The sequence below is a fragment of the Lottia gigantea genome (genome assembly GCF_000327385.1).
Source record: "Lottia gigantea unplaced genomic scaffold LOTGIsca_4, whole genome shotgun sequence".
Taxonomy (NCBI): domain Eukaryota; kingdom Metazoa; phylum Mollusca; class Gastropoda; family Lottiidae; genus Lottia; species Lottia gigantea.
Window position 1 is genome coordinate 5,393,721 of NW_008709379.1, and position 18,022 is coordinate 5,411,742.

The 18,022-nt window shown below is 32.2% G+C and overlaps 3 protein-coding genes across 3 annotated transcripts in view; 1 reads left to right on the plus strand and 2 right to left on the minus strand.

Annotated features, from left to right (window-relative positions):
• The window catches only part of LOTGIDRAFT_153880 (hypothetical protein), a gene marked incomplete at both ends in the record, with an annotated part of 35,912 nt that extends 34,491 nt beyond the window's left edge, over positions 1 to 1,421 (plus strand). The window contains 3 exons of the mRNA XM_009059879.1: positions 20 to 124; positions 617 to 772; positions 1,093 to 1,421. Of these exons, the coding sequence (XP_009058127.1) occupies positions 20 to 124; positions 617 to 772; positions 1,093 to 1,421 (590 nt within the window). The remainder of the gene's footprint in view (positions 1 to 19; positions 125 to 616; positions 773 to 1,092) is intronic.
• Positions 1,422 to 3,639: 2,218 nt separating this feature from the next.
• On the minus strand, positions 3,640 to 5,981 carry LOTGIDRAFT_182734 (hypothetical protein). Its single transcript, XM_009059880.1, has 2 exons — positions 5,807 to 5,981; positions 3,640 to 4,826 (listed from the first exon to the last, which is right to left on the minus strand). The coding sequence occupies exons 1-2, from the start codon at positions 5,929 to 5,931 to the stop codon at positions 4,316 to 4,318; spliced, it is 636 nt and encodes a 211-aa protein (XP_009058128.1). The 5' UTR covers positions 5,932 to 5,981; the 3' UTR covers positions 3,640 to 4,315.
• A 778-nt stretch (positions 5,982 to 6,759) lies between these two features.
• Positions 6,760 to 8,693, minus strand: LOTGIDRAFT_105832 (hypothetical protein; the record flags this gene model as incomplete). The annotated part of the gene is made up of 2 exons (XM_009059881.1): positions 6,760 to 7,947; positions 8,631 to 8,693. Coding segments are annotated over 2 exons (1,251 nt in total), but the record flags the coding sequence as incomplete, so codon positions are not given.
• Between the last annotated feature and the right edge of the window lie 9,329 nt (positions 8,694 to 18,022).

Sequence of the window (18,022 nt, forward strand, 5' to 3'; positions counted from 1 at the left end):
CATGAATTAACTTTTGTAGGAAGAGATATAGATATCAATGAGGAAGAAAGAGACAAACAAATGGATTTAACAGAATTATTAGGAGTTGTTGGTGTACCTACTATGTTTATTATACATCCACAAGGTTAGTGTATTAATTTATTATATAGTGACACTGCTGTCAAGATAATTCACTTATAGTTTCAACAAACATATCTCTCTTAACATTGATGACAACATCTCATTTATTGTACTACAGTGATGACAACATATCTCATTTTATTGTACTACAGTGATGACAACATATCTCATTTTATTGTACTACAGTGATGACAACATATCTCATTTTATTGTACTACAGTGATCACAACATATCTCATTTTATTGTACTACAGTGATCACAACTTATCCAAACTTCAAAATCTGAGTTTCCATCTAGAAAGAAATCTCCATGGAGTCGTACTTTCCCACTCTTCTCTGCCACTCTTGCAAGTACTCCTGGAAGAATTTTTCTGGGACTCTCTGCAGCTCCCTCGTCAGTCTTCTTCATTTCATCTTTTTCTTCAAAAGGGTTCTCTTTGATGACCCATTTGGCTTAGTCAACAGAGCATAATAAACATTTCCTGTTATTTTTCAGGGTACATGGCTTGGCATGGACGTTACTGTGCATACGACTATACATCATTTAATGGTTTTATGAAACATACCCTGAATGAAGTAATACATCAACCCTGTCCTGTATCTAATTGTGATTGTTGTAATAACAATATGTCTATTGATGAAGAGGCGCTAGGTAATAATGATTTGAAATATCTCCTCATTTTATGTTAGTAATTGCTGAAATGGTACTGGATGGATGGTAGCTGGTCCCTGATAGAAAAACAACAAATTCTCACCGCTTACTGATATCATCACTGCAACTAAAACCAACCCTATTGGCCCACTGATATATTACTTGCCCTTACAAACAATCAAGTATGGCTATGGTGTTGCAAAAATATGGGATATAAACTATGAATATCCATGCTATTGTTTATAATTTATAATAACAGATTATATTTTTAAAGTATATACACCATGATAATATTATCATTCCAAAATCTATTTTTGCAGGATTCCTAGCTCATGAACCAAAAAATTCCACAGCTAAAAATGTGAGAATAGCATTTGATGACTCAGCATTATTATCAATACATGGTGGAAGGAACATGTCTCCTACTAGAGATGATACTAGTAGTGGTTCAGATAGAATATTTATCAGACATAAACCAGCTTATAAGAAAAGTAACTCAAGAATATCAGTGGATCAACGACCTATCTCAGCAAGTTCATTACCAGTCCAATATCACCGTAGTCCATATTTAGCTCATGTTACTGGATCTTCACCTAAACAGTCACGATTTAGCGCCAGACCTTCTAGTGCCAGAAAGTCTAATTATTGATTCATATTGGTTTGAAAATTGTCAAATTTAAATATTAGATATATATGTACACATTTGTTAGAATATCATTTTTGAAACAAATTTGTCAACAATACTTTCACAACTTATCTTATTTCAAAGATTCAATACACATTTTTAGATTTAATTTCTTTATTCTTTATTTCTATGTAAACATGGATAAAATTGATATGATATAAGAAGATTATATTTGATATGATATACAAGATGTTAAGGAGTTTATTTATAATAGAAGTCTACCTGGTAAAGTAGGCAATGAAGTAAAATTATATTTGGAATTGTGAGCTAATCAAACTTAGAAGTAGAGGGAATATGGAATCAAATAACATGTATTTGTGCTCATTTACAAATCACTTTTCTTCCAAATTACTCACTTTATCAATGTGATTGTAAATATGGTTTTAGCTTTATATGTATAGTTATATATAGTTTTCACTTTTAATTTAATTTACCAAAGTATTATTTGTAGAGGTCAATGTACTCATTTAGAATTATATTGATGTAACTGCATGTTCTATAATGAACTTTATCAAATGTTGCCAATGTTTCAATGCCTTACTGGAAGCTTGAAATGCACGACCTATGCTTTAATTTTTATATTAATTTATTTTATTTATATTTAAGTATTTATGTATGATTATTACTTTAGATGATAGTTATTTATATGATGGCCACACAATGTTCTCTTTGCTCTTCATATATTTTCCAACATTATGTAGAGTAAAATACATATATAACATCATACAGAATAAGTGCTAAATAAGGTTATGATTGGTCCACTGCTGTTAATGTACAAAAAATTATCTTGCACTTTGTGAAATTACATGTTTAAGGTAATCCTTTGTTTCATATTTTTGATGGCATATGACTTTTTACGAAACTTTTGATTTTACCACTACTGTTAACATATTTGGCTTGGGAAATTTAGAGCAAGATTATGCAATTTCATCAACCTCATTATTGTGTTAAATAAACTGAATATAAAATTGATGTGGTGTAGTATTACTATATAGATCTTTTGTTAACAATCACCATGTCACGTGTTTAATTTTTATATCTGTTATTTTACAATGTATATCAAACTTTTTATTCTTTAAAATATTCTTATTTCTATTGAGATTCTAACCAAGATCTGACCTCTACATTTCTTGTGACCTCTAGTTGCATACTGTTTTGTTTTAAGTTGAATGATAGAATTCCTCTAGTTCAGAAATAGAATTAGTTTCTCAATAAATTTTAAAGGCTTGATACTCCCATTTCTACATTTAGAGCTATTACACTAAATTTACCAGAAATAAATATAACAATATTTTTATATGTGGATATACAGATAGTAACTAATCTTATATACAAATCTATATTTTCGACACTTCTATGTTTTTATGTTTGTCTGTGATATGTTGACTTCTGTGATATTGTGTCTATTTTAATGATGAATATATAATTTGGTGAATATCTCCAACTTTAACAAATTGATACCTTATGGCCATGTGTTTTTTTATATATAAGTTTTTCAAGAAATATTTTATTTTACTCAAACCTTTTTTAATATTATTTAGTCACTTGATAGTTTTAGTAAATATATTGTTAAACTTTTCAATCCTTTATTACTTTTATCTCTATTTTACTATGTACACTTAGAATAAAATCATAGTCTTCTTCTATAAGCTGTATATTTGTATCTCAGAATCATACACCACTACATTTCCACTGAATCTGAACTTGTGGAAACAGTTATTGTACTACCATTTCCATTTAAAGGATCACACAATGCATCAGTAATTCCAATTAAACTTACACATTTTAACAATACACCAGTTCCCCTACATCAGTTCCCCTACATCAGTTCCTATTTGTTTCAAGGATTAACACTCTCGGACCATTTTCTCAAGGTTGTCCTCTTATTCTCACATGGAGTTTGTCTGAAAGATTGCCCTGTGATGGCTAACAATAAGTAATATAATTTAAAGTGTTTTACCGGTTGCTCAGGTAGGCCTATGATATTGTGTAATTACATGGCCAGTAAAAGCCACCGCTAGGATTAAGAGGTAGACATCACATTAAATAACAAACGCAATTGTATGGTATACTATTCCTGAGTTTTATTGTACACCACTTTCTCTTAACCTGATTAACCCAACTTTTCAGATTCTCTTTAAAGATGTGTAAAGCAGAATTTCTGCTATCATTAAATATCATTATGTCAAGTATTTTATTATTTTATCACAGACAAAAATATTTCAATATACATTTCAAGATATATAACGGCACTTGTCTTGAACAAGCTAAATAGTATGCAATACATTATTTTCTCCATGTTCAACATATAATCTATTCACTAATTGAAAAATTTAACATATGTGGTAAGAAATTAATACATTTACAATCCTTAACTTATTCAAAATCAATATTGAACAATACCCTACAAATTTAATTAGACTTGATGGCTCTAACATAGGAATCAATATAAAAAATATACAGGTTAAGGTGGTGGAAAGGTAACAAATTACAAATAAAAGAATTTAAAATGAATATTATTTCAGTTTGTGCAACTTGAGTAAGACAGTTAATAATAAATAATATTTCTACATGATAATTTCAAATCTTTAAACATTAAAAAAATTTATTAATTCCTTAAAATGAAAACATTCTTCACAAAAATCTTAAAATTCAATAAATATTATTTTCTCTAAGCATACATACTGGAATGGTTTGTTATTATGCTTCATTATAACCTGAGATAATATACATTTCTACTAAAAACTTCCCCTTTATTTGTATTCAATCCTTTTCTAACATAAACAGTGCATTATGACAAAACAGCAGATGGATGTAAACACAAATGAAAATAAAAAATAATGAAAGTTTATTGCACATTAAGGTAAGTCTAATAATTTATTTTTAGTATAAATATCTTGGGTAATATCATAAACTTTTTTCATTTCTTGAATAGTTTGCTCCAAGGTTATTTTTCCACTCTCTTCATCTGTAATATTCATGTTTTTCATCAGTAGTTCTTTCCTGGGTAAAGTATGAACTGCTAAATAAACTGCCTGACGTATTAAAAATGGATGAAATTTGGCTAATGATCTACCATATGATTCTGAGGCAGCAGTGGACATTTTATCCTTTATATCAGCTTTGTTAATTTCAATCATAAACTCATAAGTAAATTCTAACGCGCGATGAAGTCGTAATAATGTTCGACAACCAGACGCTTTTTTCTTGTTATTAGTAATTTTGTTATCAACTTCATATTGAATCATACTGTCTATAGTCCTATAATGATTTGATTCATCATTTTTTCTGTACTCTCGTAAAATACCAATCTTTTCTTCAACATCAGATGCGACAAAGGAGAAAACTTTTCCCAACAAATAAAACAATCTACAACATAAAAAGTAACATCTGAAGCACACTAAGATATTTAATGGATTTACACAAGTACAGACTACATTGATATCATTCTCTTGTACAATAAAATTTGATGATTTATTATATGATAATCTTCTAAAACAGTCAAACAAATATGAAATTGTCGGGCAAGGTAAGCATTGTAATTCCTTCCAGACAGAGCACAGGTACTATTTCTGAAGGCCTAATTATTTACAAAAAATCTACTGATCTCACACATGCAGTTCAATCCGTTACAGACCGAAACATATGTCTTTCTTCCAGCATCTGATAGCTGTTTGGACAGCTGGTGCAGAAGCAGAAAAAATAGGCCTTGTTAGAAGGGGACCTTCTGCAGCTAAGGTTTTAACCCTATGAAATGAAATGAATTTTTTACATTCTACTTTTCTGCACCATGTGGGCAACGCCATGCAGGGTACAGTGAGGGAAATTTTGCAAGGACAGCGGCATTAGCCAGCTCTTTTTTGATTTCCAACTGTCAAGGGATCTTTAACGTGCACAGCCTGTAGCACACGGGGCCTCAGTTTATAAAAGTTCAAAGTTTGGTGCACAGAGTCACATTATACTAACAAAACGAAAGTCATGGTGATGCCCAACACAAATTTACAGTCATCATAAAGGTAATTTAATATTAAGTCATCGTAAAGGCAATTTAATATTATGTTAGAAAAACCTTATCCTCGAAGGTGCGGAAAATACCCATTTACCCGGGCCTATTTTTTCTGCCCCTATTCCAACCGACAACTGTCAAATATCAACCAGAGGCTGGAATAGAGGTGGATGATTCGGACTAAAAGTTTCTGCGTTAAGTATTAACGTGGAATTTATTGATCAAGCCTTGGTATCGCCACGATAGTGATTGCATTGAGAGATTGTCATGAAAACGAATCGTACACCTGTGTAGAACTGTAATAACTTACCATTCTAATAAAAAAAACAAACAATACACATACTTGCATAGTTCTTCATAAGCATCATTATATCTATCAATATTGAGACTGTTGTCTTCTCCTCTGCAATTTTTGAATACAGTTAAAAGTGTCTCCAAGTTGAAATCGGTTTTGTTGTTGGCTGCCATCTTTCTTGTTGACACATCAATAACTCACGAACATCCAGACACTAAAACCAGCATATAATCCGAAATGTTCTTACCTTAGATTACAATCAATATATAACGTGATATATCGACATAGCAACAAAAATAAAACAATATTTCTTTTCTTTTGTAACTAATCAGTCAGCTTAAACGCGTGCGTTGTCAACTGTCATGAATTGAAGTGATTAAAACCATAATTTGATTGAGCTTAATCTAATTGTAATCTCCCAACTATCAATTTACAGATTTGGACGAGATACTTTAATAACTTCATTGTATCAAACAATGACAATATTTAATATGAAATATGACCACATAAAATATTTCAGTGATATCTCAGAATAAAGTGTGATTAAATATGTATCTCATATTTAATTAAATCTTATTTTTATACCAAGGATAAGGAATTCTTTAAAGCATACATCTGTAGATTTCAACCTGTTTATAGATTTGGCTTTCCTCTACAAATATTTTTTTACAAGAAGTTAAGGTGCTTTACAAGGGTTGTAGGCCCAGTTCAGAAATTGTGTATAAATTCTTCTAAAATCATTCTTCATGGTGTAACCTAGTATGATCTCCATCCTCAAATGTATACACAGGGTAATAGCAAGGTATGTATGTACATGTATGTAATGATCTAGGAATGATTCCAATATCTCTGTAGACTTTAATGTTTCTGGTACAGATGTACAAATTTTTGTTCTTTTTTTTTGCTTGGGCTTGGAAAGGCTATAAGGTTGGGAATTAAAGAAACTTAAATAAATAATATCATTTTCACAATAAAAACTAAACAATTTAGAAAAAATCTGTTCATTTTTTTCTGACAATTTTACAGGCATCTGCAAATGTTTTTTGTCCAGTTTCCTGTAAAAGGTCAACTTTTAAGAAGTCAAGAAAGTATTTGATTTTGCATACACCATTTCTTGTTCTTCCTTTACAGAAATTCACTTGAGCAGTAACATCCTTGCCATGATGTAAAATCTTTATAAAATAATGATCTTTATCATGATGATGTTTGTATAGTTCAAAAACTATTCTGGCTCCATATTTCACACTATTACCAATGTTTAAACCAAACACAGATAGAATGGGTGCCACAGTTTTATCATGTCCAGAATACAGAGAAAACACTTGATTAGTTCTTTCTTGAGCCACATCTATCATATGATGAGCTATGTCCATTAATATAGCATAGCTTGATAAACTGTTATGTTTTCTAAAACTGGCTGAGTTATGTAACACTCTAGCATGTTCATTCAGATAATCCATCAAGTCCACTATATGTTCTTTTGTTATACACTGATTGTCTTCATTACAAGGCAGTGGTATATTATGACAAACAAATGAAGATAGTATATCAAAAACAGCAAAATTAAATGGTAGTTGACTTGTTTCTATGTTCAAAACATTGGCAATTGTTTTTAAGACATTTCTTAATTTACCCTTTTTCCATCGTATTTGTTGAGCAACTTCTTGGACACCACGTCCTTTGTAATATTGTATTGCTGGACATGAACACACAGATCCAACAGTTTTAGTAGAACAAAATAATACACCCCTTGACAGTTGTATATCGAGCTGAGTTAAATTAAAATGTGGTAAGAATCCATATAATAACGCTACAGCACTTTGATAAGTTCGTGAATATTCAGTGACTTTGATTTTAACTTTATCTGGGGTAAATTCACCATTAAACAAGTTTAACTTTTTCACATATTTCTCATTTAAGTGTACCCCATTTAATATATGCTGTAAGGAGCCTGAAGGTGTTAAGAATGAATTGTCACAGATTTGACGATTGGGATACAATGCCCAGCTTTCAAACTGACTTCCTATATTCTGTTTACCAGTATTAATCTGCATGGTGTCTATGAAGTCTGTCAATCTAGGATGAAGAGATTGATCAATATGACAACTAATAGATGGATTGGAAGTTTTAGGGAATGAATATAATGTAGTACGATCACCATGACGTATTACAGTGTAAACTGCTTTTAACTCATATCCTTCAGCACCTTCACCTGAAAAGAGAACCATCCACAATAAAAGCATTAGGTGTTTAAACAACATTTTCCTTAAAGGGACAAGTTCAAGTTCGCCATTTTTTGGGGTTGATTGGGTCTTGAATATATGTCTTCAAAAGTAATAGAATGTACAAAAATTGCATAATTCCTTTAAAAATACTTCAAACTAGTAATGCTACCCTTTATTTCTATATGTCTTTTCTCTATATCACAGAGTATCTTAAAATATATGAGTTGTCGTGTGGATAATTCTGGACACACACGGATTTGAAGGCTGAAATTTCAACAGTGAGCTGTGAACACTATTACTGATTAGCTTAGATAAAAAAAAATTCAAATTTCTGTGACTAAGGTACGATCGGTCAAAAAATTAGTCACGCCTCTTGAATTTTCCACAAAGTAAATTTAGTTGTAATCTTCAAACTATGTACATAATTTATTTTGATCTCCACAGCATATAAAGTAGAAGGCAGTTAGCAATGTTTCTATAGTAAATTTTGACCACTGTTGACATGATTCACTGCCATTCCATGCTGTCTAATATTATCATTAAAAAACAACAAATTACAAAAACATTCTTATCTCAACAATTAATGACAGACACTTTTAAGCTTTGAAGGGGTACAATATTTTGTCTGAGATATTTCTGAACAAAACTTGAAATGTTAATAAATTTTCACCTTCATATCCAGATTCTGAAAAGCTCGGAATATTACAATATTCTTCAGTGTTAGATTTCAATACACCTCCATCGCTGTTTTCATTGTTTCTATCAATTTCTTGTGGAACAGGGGGTGCTGCTTGAAGATCTTTCTTATTTTCATTGAACACTTCTTTTTGAAACACATAATGCTTTTCTGGCTTTTTAGTGTCTTCAAGTAAAAATAAATCTGAAATAGAAGAAACTCTGTATTAAGTTCATTTTAAAAATATATTTATCTCCAGAATGATACTAGTTAGTTTACTATATTTAAAATGGTTGTGCTAGATCTTTCCTTTTCTCCCATTGAACACAAATTACCAGTTTTTGATAATACTGTATATATTGTCAATAGAATAGTACTAGTTTAAGCTTATACATGTATAATATAACATATGTATGCTGATAATTTTGTCAAAAACAGTTGTACTGTCAAATTTTTCACCAAAGGCAACCCTTTTTTTAATTTTTTATGAAAACTATAAATCATTATAAGTATTTTCAAAACAAAGCCTGTAAGCTTAAACTATTCTATGTATATCAATCTGCACCATAGAATTGTAATACAGTTCTATGCCTGCACAATCACTTTAAATTCTGTCAGACAACTCAAACAGGTCATGTCATGCCTAGCTTACCAGATCACCATGTTTTAAAATACAGTAGCTCATAATGGTTTTCTATTATAAAAATCATACTTTAAAGTTGCACTAACTTACATAGTAATATAAGACATAGTGTTAAGAAACTAAGGCACAGTACAAATGAAGACTGTCTATAGTAATAGTACCACATCCTTTTACAACGTAGAATCATATCTCCAAACAGTGCACAGTTATTTGTTATATATATATATGTCACATTCCCACTACTTATTGTAACCTGTAAAGTTCAACAGTCAGCCTTATACTACAGCTGTAACCTAAAGAATTAATGCTCCTATAGATATGAAAACTGATATACTGGTAATTGAATTAATGAAGTAGAACAGAGTAGTATGAATATATTATTGTCAAGCACAATATTTCATTGTGGTTTAAAATATCTAATGTATTTCATTACAAATCTGTTTTAAAGCACAAGATAATATATTATATATAATATATATATTACATGGATATACTAATTGTAACATTTATTAACATTTTGCATACTCATATAGGCACACTGTCAAGAGAAAAGTCTGTATGAGCATGTTAAAAGTTAAAAATAGAAAAATGATAAATCTTGTGCTTCTTTATCTATGCCTATTTCTATATGTCTTATAAACCATATATATATATTCTATTAATTCTATCTACTTAATTTAGTAAATTAATCATAGCCTACACTTAAAATTAAGTTATTCAAAAACATTTTGTATACAGTTTCAGGATATCTATCTATAATCTTTATTATCATATATATATATATTGTTTCCATATTTTGTATTGATGAAGGGAATATATACACAGTCAGTCCAATATTTTACCAAAATTTTACAGGATACTACTAGATTACTTATAAATATAATCACTGAAGAGTGACTGAGGAAATACAATGAAATGTACATTATTTTCAAGGGCAATGCTTCATGTGAACTTTTATTTAGAATGGTATTTTAATAATTATCATGAATATTACATTCATATCATATAACATAGGTGCAGATATATACCTTATTGCGAAGTATGAACAAGAGTCCATTTTATAAGATTTGGTTAAATGCTTTCAAAAGTTTCAAAAGTTTTAAATAACTTTCATATCAATGAATATAAAGCCTACTTCTATGCGAAAAAAAAATTGTTTGATAAAAAGTGGGTCTGTCTTGTTCAACGCTGATGGTGAATGTGCCTTACTAAAGTATTGCAAAAGAGAATTTACTGTTACAAATGGATGACAGATTAAATCCATGGGGCTACTTTCATAACAGTTTTTAGAAAGATATTTAATCATAATCAATTTCCTTTAAAAATAAACCTATTCCCTCATTTCTGCTTAGGTGTGAAAGCAAGGTTTAGTCTGAATGAGCAAAGAAAATTTTATGAGATTTGTAGTGCATTTTTCATTTTCGGTGAGATTTGATCCGAAGGCTATATTGTTAATTGACATACATGTAACAATGCTGTATTTCAAGACAATGTTCCAGTCATTTTTTGCGGTGTAATGACAAGGCTGACATAATTGTGTATGCCATGTCATTACTCATGCATACATTATGAACACAAAATTTCATAGTTGGCTAAGTCATTTCATGATCAGTCTTAAATTCATGTCTTAGCAGAGACAAATCTTAAGACTTAAAGGGACAAATTCACCATCTGTTTGACCAGTCATACCTTAGTCTCAGAGACTAGAATTTTTGGCTAAGTTAATCAGTAATAGTGTTCACAGCTCACCATCAAAATTTGAGCCTTCAAGTCCATGTTTGTTGAGAATTATCATTTTTTACAATGAAGATTGTCATATATACAAAAAACATAAATAGAAATAGTTTGTGGTATTTTTGAAGGAATTATGCAATGTTTGTACATATCCAGTACTTTTGAAGACCCAAGTCCAACCTCCAAAAATGGCAAGTCTGTCCCTTAAAGTTTAAAGGAGTAACTAAATCTTGAACTTTTTTTCTAGATCTCGTGGCATAGGACCCTCAGTTAGAGTGCAAGTGTCTGTTTGACCACAATGCTGACAGTTGCATTTTGCCAAAATACACAGACTGGGCCTATACTAGATGAAAAGAATCTCACTGAATCCCACTGTTACTACTTCTGTGTGCAATTCCTGGGACAGTTGGGAGGGTTTGGAGGGGAGGGTTTGGAGGGGAGGGTTTGGAGGGAAGTGTTTTCATTTCAAGGTATCAATTATCAAACCTTTCATTTCTATGGATCCCATGACATTTCAACACAAATTCATTTAATTTTAAGATATTTACTATCATGTAAGACTGGTTGAATAATCACGAAAAACTAAAGACAAAGACATGGTGTTTTCAAGTGGTCAAGTGGTTCTATATGACATGTCAATTATTTTGAGTCAGAGGTGAACAATTTATCATTTTTAAATTATGTCACATATTCATAACTAATGGTTCATCTGAAGAAATAAGCAAACTATTAAAGCCACAAGAAATAGATTTCTACGGACGACAGAATCTGCCTCTTTGTATAAAAGAATACAAAAGATTGATAACCCTTTGAAACCAGACAACAATAATTTCCTTCTAACAAGTTTTTACTTAAATTCACAGGCGGTCTCCAGGATTATTTACAGCTATAGGTTACATGAGCCAATTTTCGGCTGGTTGAGGTGTTGTATCAGCTGGCTACAGCTAAGCCAACACCTTTGGTGGCTATAGCTGGCTTGACATAACACCAGCCTTGAGCAGAAAATACCTTTCGCACTAAGTGTCACTAATACTAGCTGAATGATTCTTTCTCCAGGGGGAGGGGGTGGTTTGGGCCTAATTATTCAAAATTGTTTAGTGTGTTTAGCTTCAAACTTATGTTGAATGAAGTTAGTCTATGGATTGATTGACTTCCCAATGGTCAAGGTATTAAGGCCTACCTTGACTGCAATAACCACCTTTCTTGTATCACGGAATGCAGCGTTTTGACAGAAAACATTATGGCTTATTGTTTCTGTCAAGAACTCGCTGAATTCGCTACCGTAGGCCTAATCGAAACAAATCGCTGCATTTACAAACTTCCGTGTACGAGAAAGGTGGCTATTGTAGTCAAGGTATTAGACGAAGTTGGTAATATTTTGACATTGTGAAGATGGAAGTAGGCCTACCATAATAGGTGTAGGTACCCACCCTATTTTAAAACTTACAATTTTACATAGTTGTCGAATCGACCTTTACAAATGTGTCTCAATGGCCACTGGCCTGTTCACCCTCAAAGTAGGCCTAATTTAAGATATGCAATATATGTAAGAGTTAACGGGGACAGATGCGCCATCTTAAGGGATTGGTTTTAATCTTGATTATATGTATAAATAGTCTCCAGAAGTAATAGAAATGTACGAAATTCGCATAATTCCTTTAAAATACTTCAAACTAGGAATTTTACTCACTTTTCCTATATATGTATTTTTTAGCCTATATATCACAGAGTATCTTAAATTGACGAGTCGTCATTTTAACATTCAATCGCGGATAATTCTGGGCACACATGGATATTTTAACATTCAATCGCGGATAATTCTGGACACACATGGATGTCAAGGCTCAAATTCCGACGAGAAGCCTTGAACACTATAACTGATTGGCTTAGCTAAAAAAAAAATCCCGTTTCTGAGGCTTAAGTTTAAAATGCATTTGGTCCTTTAGCCCTACACTGCCTTCCACATAATACCCCTCGATAATACCTCGACCCCTTTAACATTAACATTATTGAAAATGTGCATAGCGTAAAAGAATTCGTCAATATACTTACATATAATAATACTTGCAGACATCCATAAAAGCGACAACAGACACAAAAATTGTCGTTTTTTAGGTCTATTTAAAAATCGAATCCCCATTTTACTGAAGCTGATGTCAAAGCCTTATTCTTATTGGCATACTGAACGAAATTGTAACAACTGAAGACACCTCAATTAATGAAAAGTGTTAAATAATCGAACAGCCAAATCTAAAAGACACCCAATTTACATATCTTATAGATTGCTTGTAAACATGGTGACGACAGAAGGATTTAATTAAAGTCAGCGATAGAAATGGACATCAATTTTTAATTAATTGGGTTAAGAATAGCCTGTAATTGTCTCCTGTGCATTGACCAAGGAGGTGATGACGCTGTTAGATTTCTTGATGATATAACAGTTTGAGATAATTGCTTATTTGAACCTGATTTTACAGTATTCATCACGGAAGTTCAAAATTAGTAGGTACAGTTGGCGGCTCCAGCCTCTTGGATCTTGGGGGTAAAAACAGGGGGGCAGAGTGATTAACTTTCCGAGTTGAGATTCTAAATGCGAAAGCACCCTTAGCGTAGGCCTTCAATAAAGGTTTTAAGGGGGTTTCCCCACAGATATTTTAAAAAAAATTACAATTTATTAGGGGAATTCGAGGGATGAATATGAGGAGGTAAAAATTATTTTGGTAGGATATTTGGCGATCGTTTTTTCAAAATGCGACATCTGATCTGTAATGATTTGTAATGCCGTGACTGATTTCAAGTTGAGATGTGGCAAATGGGGTATGGGTGGATTTAAAATACATGATGAAAATAAGACACTTTTCAAGTTTCGTTTTTTCAAAAGCGAGGACTCCATAGGTTTCTGTCCATAGCATAGCTATATAACTGTCAAAATCGTTGTTAGAAGGTGGAATAGAGGCTTTAAAAACTTAACCCTTGTACTATTTTTATCGTAATTAAACTCTCAGGGAATAGTTGGACAGACAATATTTCATTCTTCCCCTTTGGAAGAAAGGTGGTTATTGCAGTCAAGGTATAAGACGAAGTTCGCAATAGTTAGACATTGGGAAGAGGTTTTGTAAAAAAGAAAAATGAAAACCACCGACATGGTACAGAAGTTTCAAAGTTATGCTTGGAACTTTTCAACCAGCCCACATGACTGTCCCAACGATAGTGTGATTTTCCTGAAGTGCGTGACGTGAACTATGCAGTGTAAATGATTTTTTCCCATAGTAACCTATTTTCAAACGAACCCAATCATGAAATATTGATCCGCATAAATATTGTACCTTCAGTTCATTGTACTGCTTACATGATTTAAATGTTAATATGTCTACCAAGGTCATCAATCAGGGGTAAAAAAAAAACAACGTTAGCTGGTATTAAAATTTGAAATAGAAATCAATACACTGAGGCAATCTCTTTACAGATTAACAACTACGACGATTAAAGTATATACGCTCAGCTTTCAAGAAAATACCTCTACTTTTAATTTTTGAAGTTGCTCTATCATGTAAAAAAAATATTCAAAATGAAAAAAAGTTGATGAAAAATTGGGACAATTATTTAATGGGTGATTCCAATTTTACAGGTTATAGCAAATGTCTTTCAGAGCAAAAATTTAGACAACTCTGAAACACGAAAACATATTAAGTCTATACATAGAGACATTTTTTCCTACCAAAATCGCGTTAGATGTTTTCTCCGCCATCCCACATTAGGACACCCACAATGACTAGTGCCCTCTAAATTCCGCAAAGGATCGCCGGGACACCCGGATTCTTTCTTAACGTCGTCTTTAATAGACGATTCCAATTTAACAGGTTGTAACATAATATGGAGGTCAATCGTATTCTGAATTAGATTCTATGTACTTGTGTCTAATACATACGACACAATACATCTGTGCAATGTTCAAAGACAAAATACCTCTTTTACTTATGTCATAATACGTCTAATTCATAATGCAAATGTTAAATTACATAAAACCACCGACACAATACCTAAAATTATACGTGCAATGTCTTTTCACTTTCGACATTGTACATTGAACAAAGCATAATTGTCTTTTACATTGCACTAGTTACATTACATCTTCGTCTTAGTATCTTCTACATTGCATTAGCGAACGTGTTTTTATCTCGACTGCATTATCTATTTTGTCTTTGAACATTGCACAGATGTGTCGTGTCGTATGTATTAGACATAAGTACATAGCATCTAATTCTGAATACGATTGACCTCCATAGTAACAAACGTCTTTCAGAGCAATAATTAAAACACCTTTAATTTCTTCCCAATACAAAGACGTAAGTCTATATTTAACTCATTTTTATACAATTTTAGCACAATTATATTAATTCTCTATTGAACGACGCTGATTAGATTTTAAAAATGCATGGACTAAGTAAGTACCTAGCTGTTGTTTGTCGACAACACGGAAATTAATTTCAAAGACCTTGACTTCATTATACAATTACATATTCTATAATCTAAAAATCTCACAGCGCGCCATCAATAGGCGTAGTAGACTGGGGATAGCCACCCAAAAGAGTCACAAAGAGCCTTGAATACGTATAAGTCAAGGTGGGCGCGCTTCGGGAGTGCAATATGTTTTTTCGGCAAAAAATATCAAATAGCCAAAGTCCGGTGTGACGAGGGGTATTAGTATCACAGTTAAAGTCGAAATGTTTGCATCAACGCGAAATATCACAGAGTCACAAAACACGAACCAGAACGTAGGCCTATCGTACGCGAAAAAAGCTCGCATTCTATTACTTCTCCTTCTAGGAGGGACCGAAATAGGAGACAGCTTGGCGAGTACCATTGATTTGTAAATACAATAATTGCTTTTATCCAATCAGATCTAACATCGCACTGCCACAAAACAACACCAGAACCTCAAATAAGCATGGATAATAAAGCGAATACAAATACGTGACCCCTGAATTTGAGTCACATGACTAAGACGATGAGAAATTCGGACGCCGTATGAGGATCTCTGATTTGATAACATGGGTTAGGCCTACATATTTATTCAGATTAACTACAGAATGCATCATTTAAAGGTCAATTTTTCTCATTCATTTTTCTCTTCAGATTCATTTGTAGAGTCATCATAGATTTTTATACGTTTTTGGTATCTCAAATTAGTCAGAAATGAGTTCTCTGGGACTTAAAATTCTTCTAATGTTCTGAGTACAAAATCTGAGCCCCGGCACCAAGGGCGCAGATAGCACAGGGACCGGTCCCACCACTTTTTACAGTGGTTGGGACACGATAGAGTTGGTCTTCACCAATTTTTGTGGCTAATAAGATTATCAAACTGCATAACTCAGCGTTCAAATACTGTTACAGGAGCCGATGAACAATGTAAAATTAGCCGATAGTCACTGACCCTCAGTATTTTCGTTAAATGAGTATGGATGATAGAATCTAGGTTGTCTGATGTTGACATTCCATGACCTCTACATCAGCCATCCATCATCTGATTCAGAATGATAATTTTGCTTCAGCAACAACCTGTGGAACCAGCTAGAGTCTGACTATACGTTAGTTTTAGGTATCATAGTGTTGGCGTTCAACAATCTTGAGTTAAGAATAATTTTGGGCAGCGTGACACCAGGTGTGGTATGTTTTCTCCTCTTAATACCTGATATTTCTTCTCTTTATTATACTTCTTCATATGAATAGTTCATTTTTAGCTACCAATGTATTGCCAAACTGTCGTTATGCAGTTCTGATCGTTCGTGCTTGTTTTTTTTATGTTATATTTTTTTGTTAATACTATCTTAACTTTACAATTGATGGAGCCGCTTCTTCCAACTGACGTAGGCTAAGCAGTTGGATATTAGAACATTCTTAGTAATAGAGACACAAGAAAAACCAACAATTGAAAATTTGTCTCTTTTTATTATCTATTGATGCGATATTATAATCGTAGCTCAGTTGTACTGTTTTGTCTCTTCAAGTTCATTGAAACTGAGGAAAATCCCAAGCAGACTGTTAAGGCTAGTGTAATTAGAGTTTATCTCCCTTTAATCATTTAGTGGAATGGTGTAACAGTGAACAGACATTGTTATACTTATTAGCTATAATAGTTAGTTAGTGAACTAGAATCTTTACGTGATGTCATGTGCTTGGTTATGTTGAACATCAGTGTTCGTGGGCTCTAATCTCAGTTGGTGACCTTGAATAAGTCATCTTTCCTCATTGTAAAAGTGAATGGGTAGTGATTATCCTATCATCGATTATCCCCTAGGTGAGGAGGAGTTCATGGCCCCAATGTTTGATTTATTTCATAATGTTGAACTGGTAAAGGTAAATGATGTACAGATACTGTTTTTAATTATTAACTTACCTGTTAAAATATGCACGGAATGGTGAAATTGTAAACAGATGTTTAGCTATGATAGTTATTAAAAGAAGAAAAACTTTTATAATGTATATACATGTATATTGTAACTATTTATACAATCATATATCCTTTGATTGAATTTGGTGGTCAATAGACAGACTTTCAAGTTGATGTTTATCAGTTTTTTTGATATTGAATGAATGAAACCAGCATTCTGATTGTCTTTTAGTTTTGTAATATAGTGTACAGGTTTTAAGCATTTCAGTATCACTTAAATGATTTACAAGATTACACACTAAGCAGTCACAAATACTAACAATCAACTCAAATATCTTTACCCTGTTTCCTTCATACTTAATCAATTGGTGAGCTTTGTTCATCACTCTGAACATTCATCAAGCTCTATTTTTCTCTTTTTACACAGAAAGGTCTGCTTCAGCTTAATGACTGTTTTTGTTGAAGAAACTGAACAAAATTGAGTAAGCATTCCTTAGATTTTTTTTTTTTTTAAATTTTTAAATTAATGATACAAGAGACATTAACTGAATTAAATGGTGACAGTGAAAATGTTGAAAATTGTTCCTTGAAATCA

What these genes read in the sequence shown, in the direction of transcription:
- LOTGIDRAFT_182734 (XM_009059880.1), bottom strand. Translation starts at nt 5,931, where the DNA reads ATGGCAGCCAACAACAAAACCGATTTCAACTTGGAGACACTTTTAACT. An exon ending in GCTTATGAAGAACTATGCAA is followed by an intron (nt 4,827 to 5,806) that starts GTATGTGTATTG and finishes TTTATGTTGTAG; the next exon opens with ATTGTTTTATTTGTTGGGAA.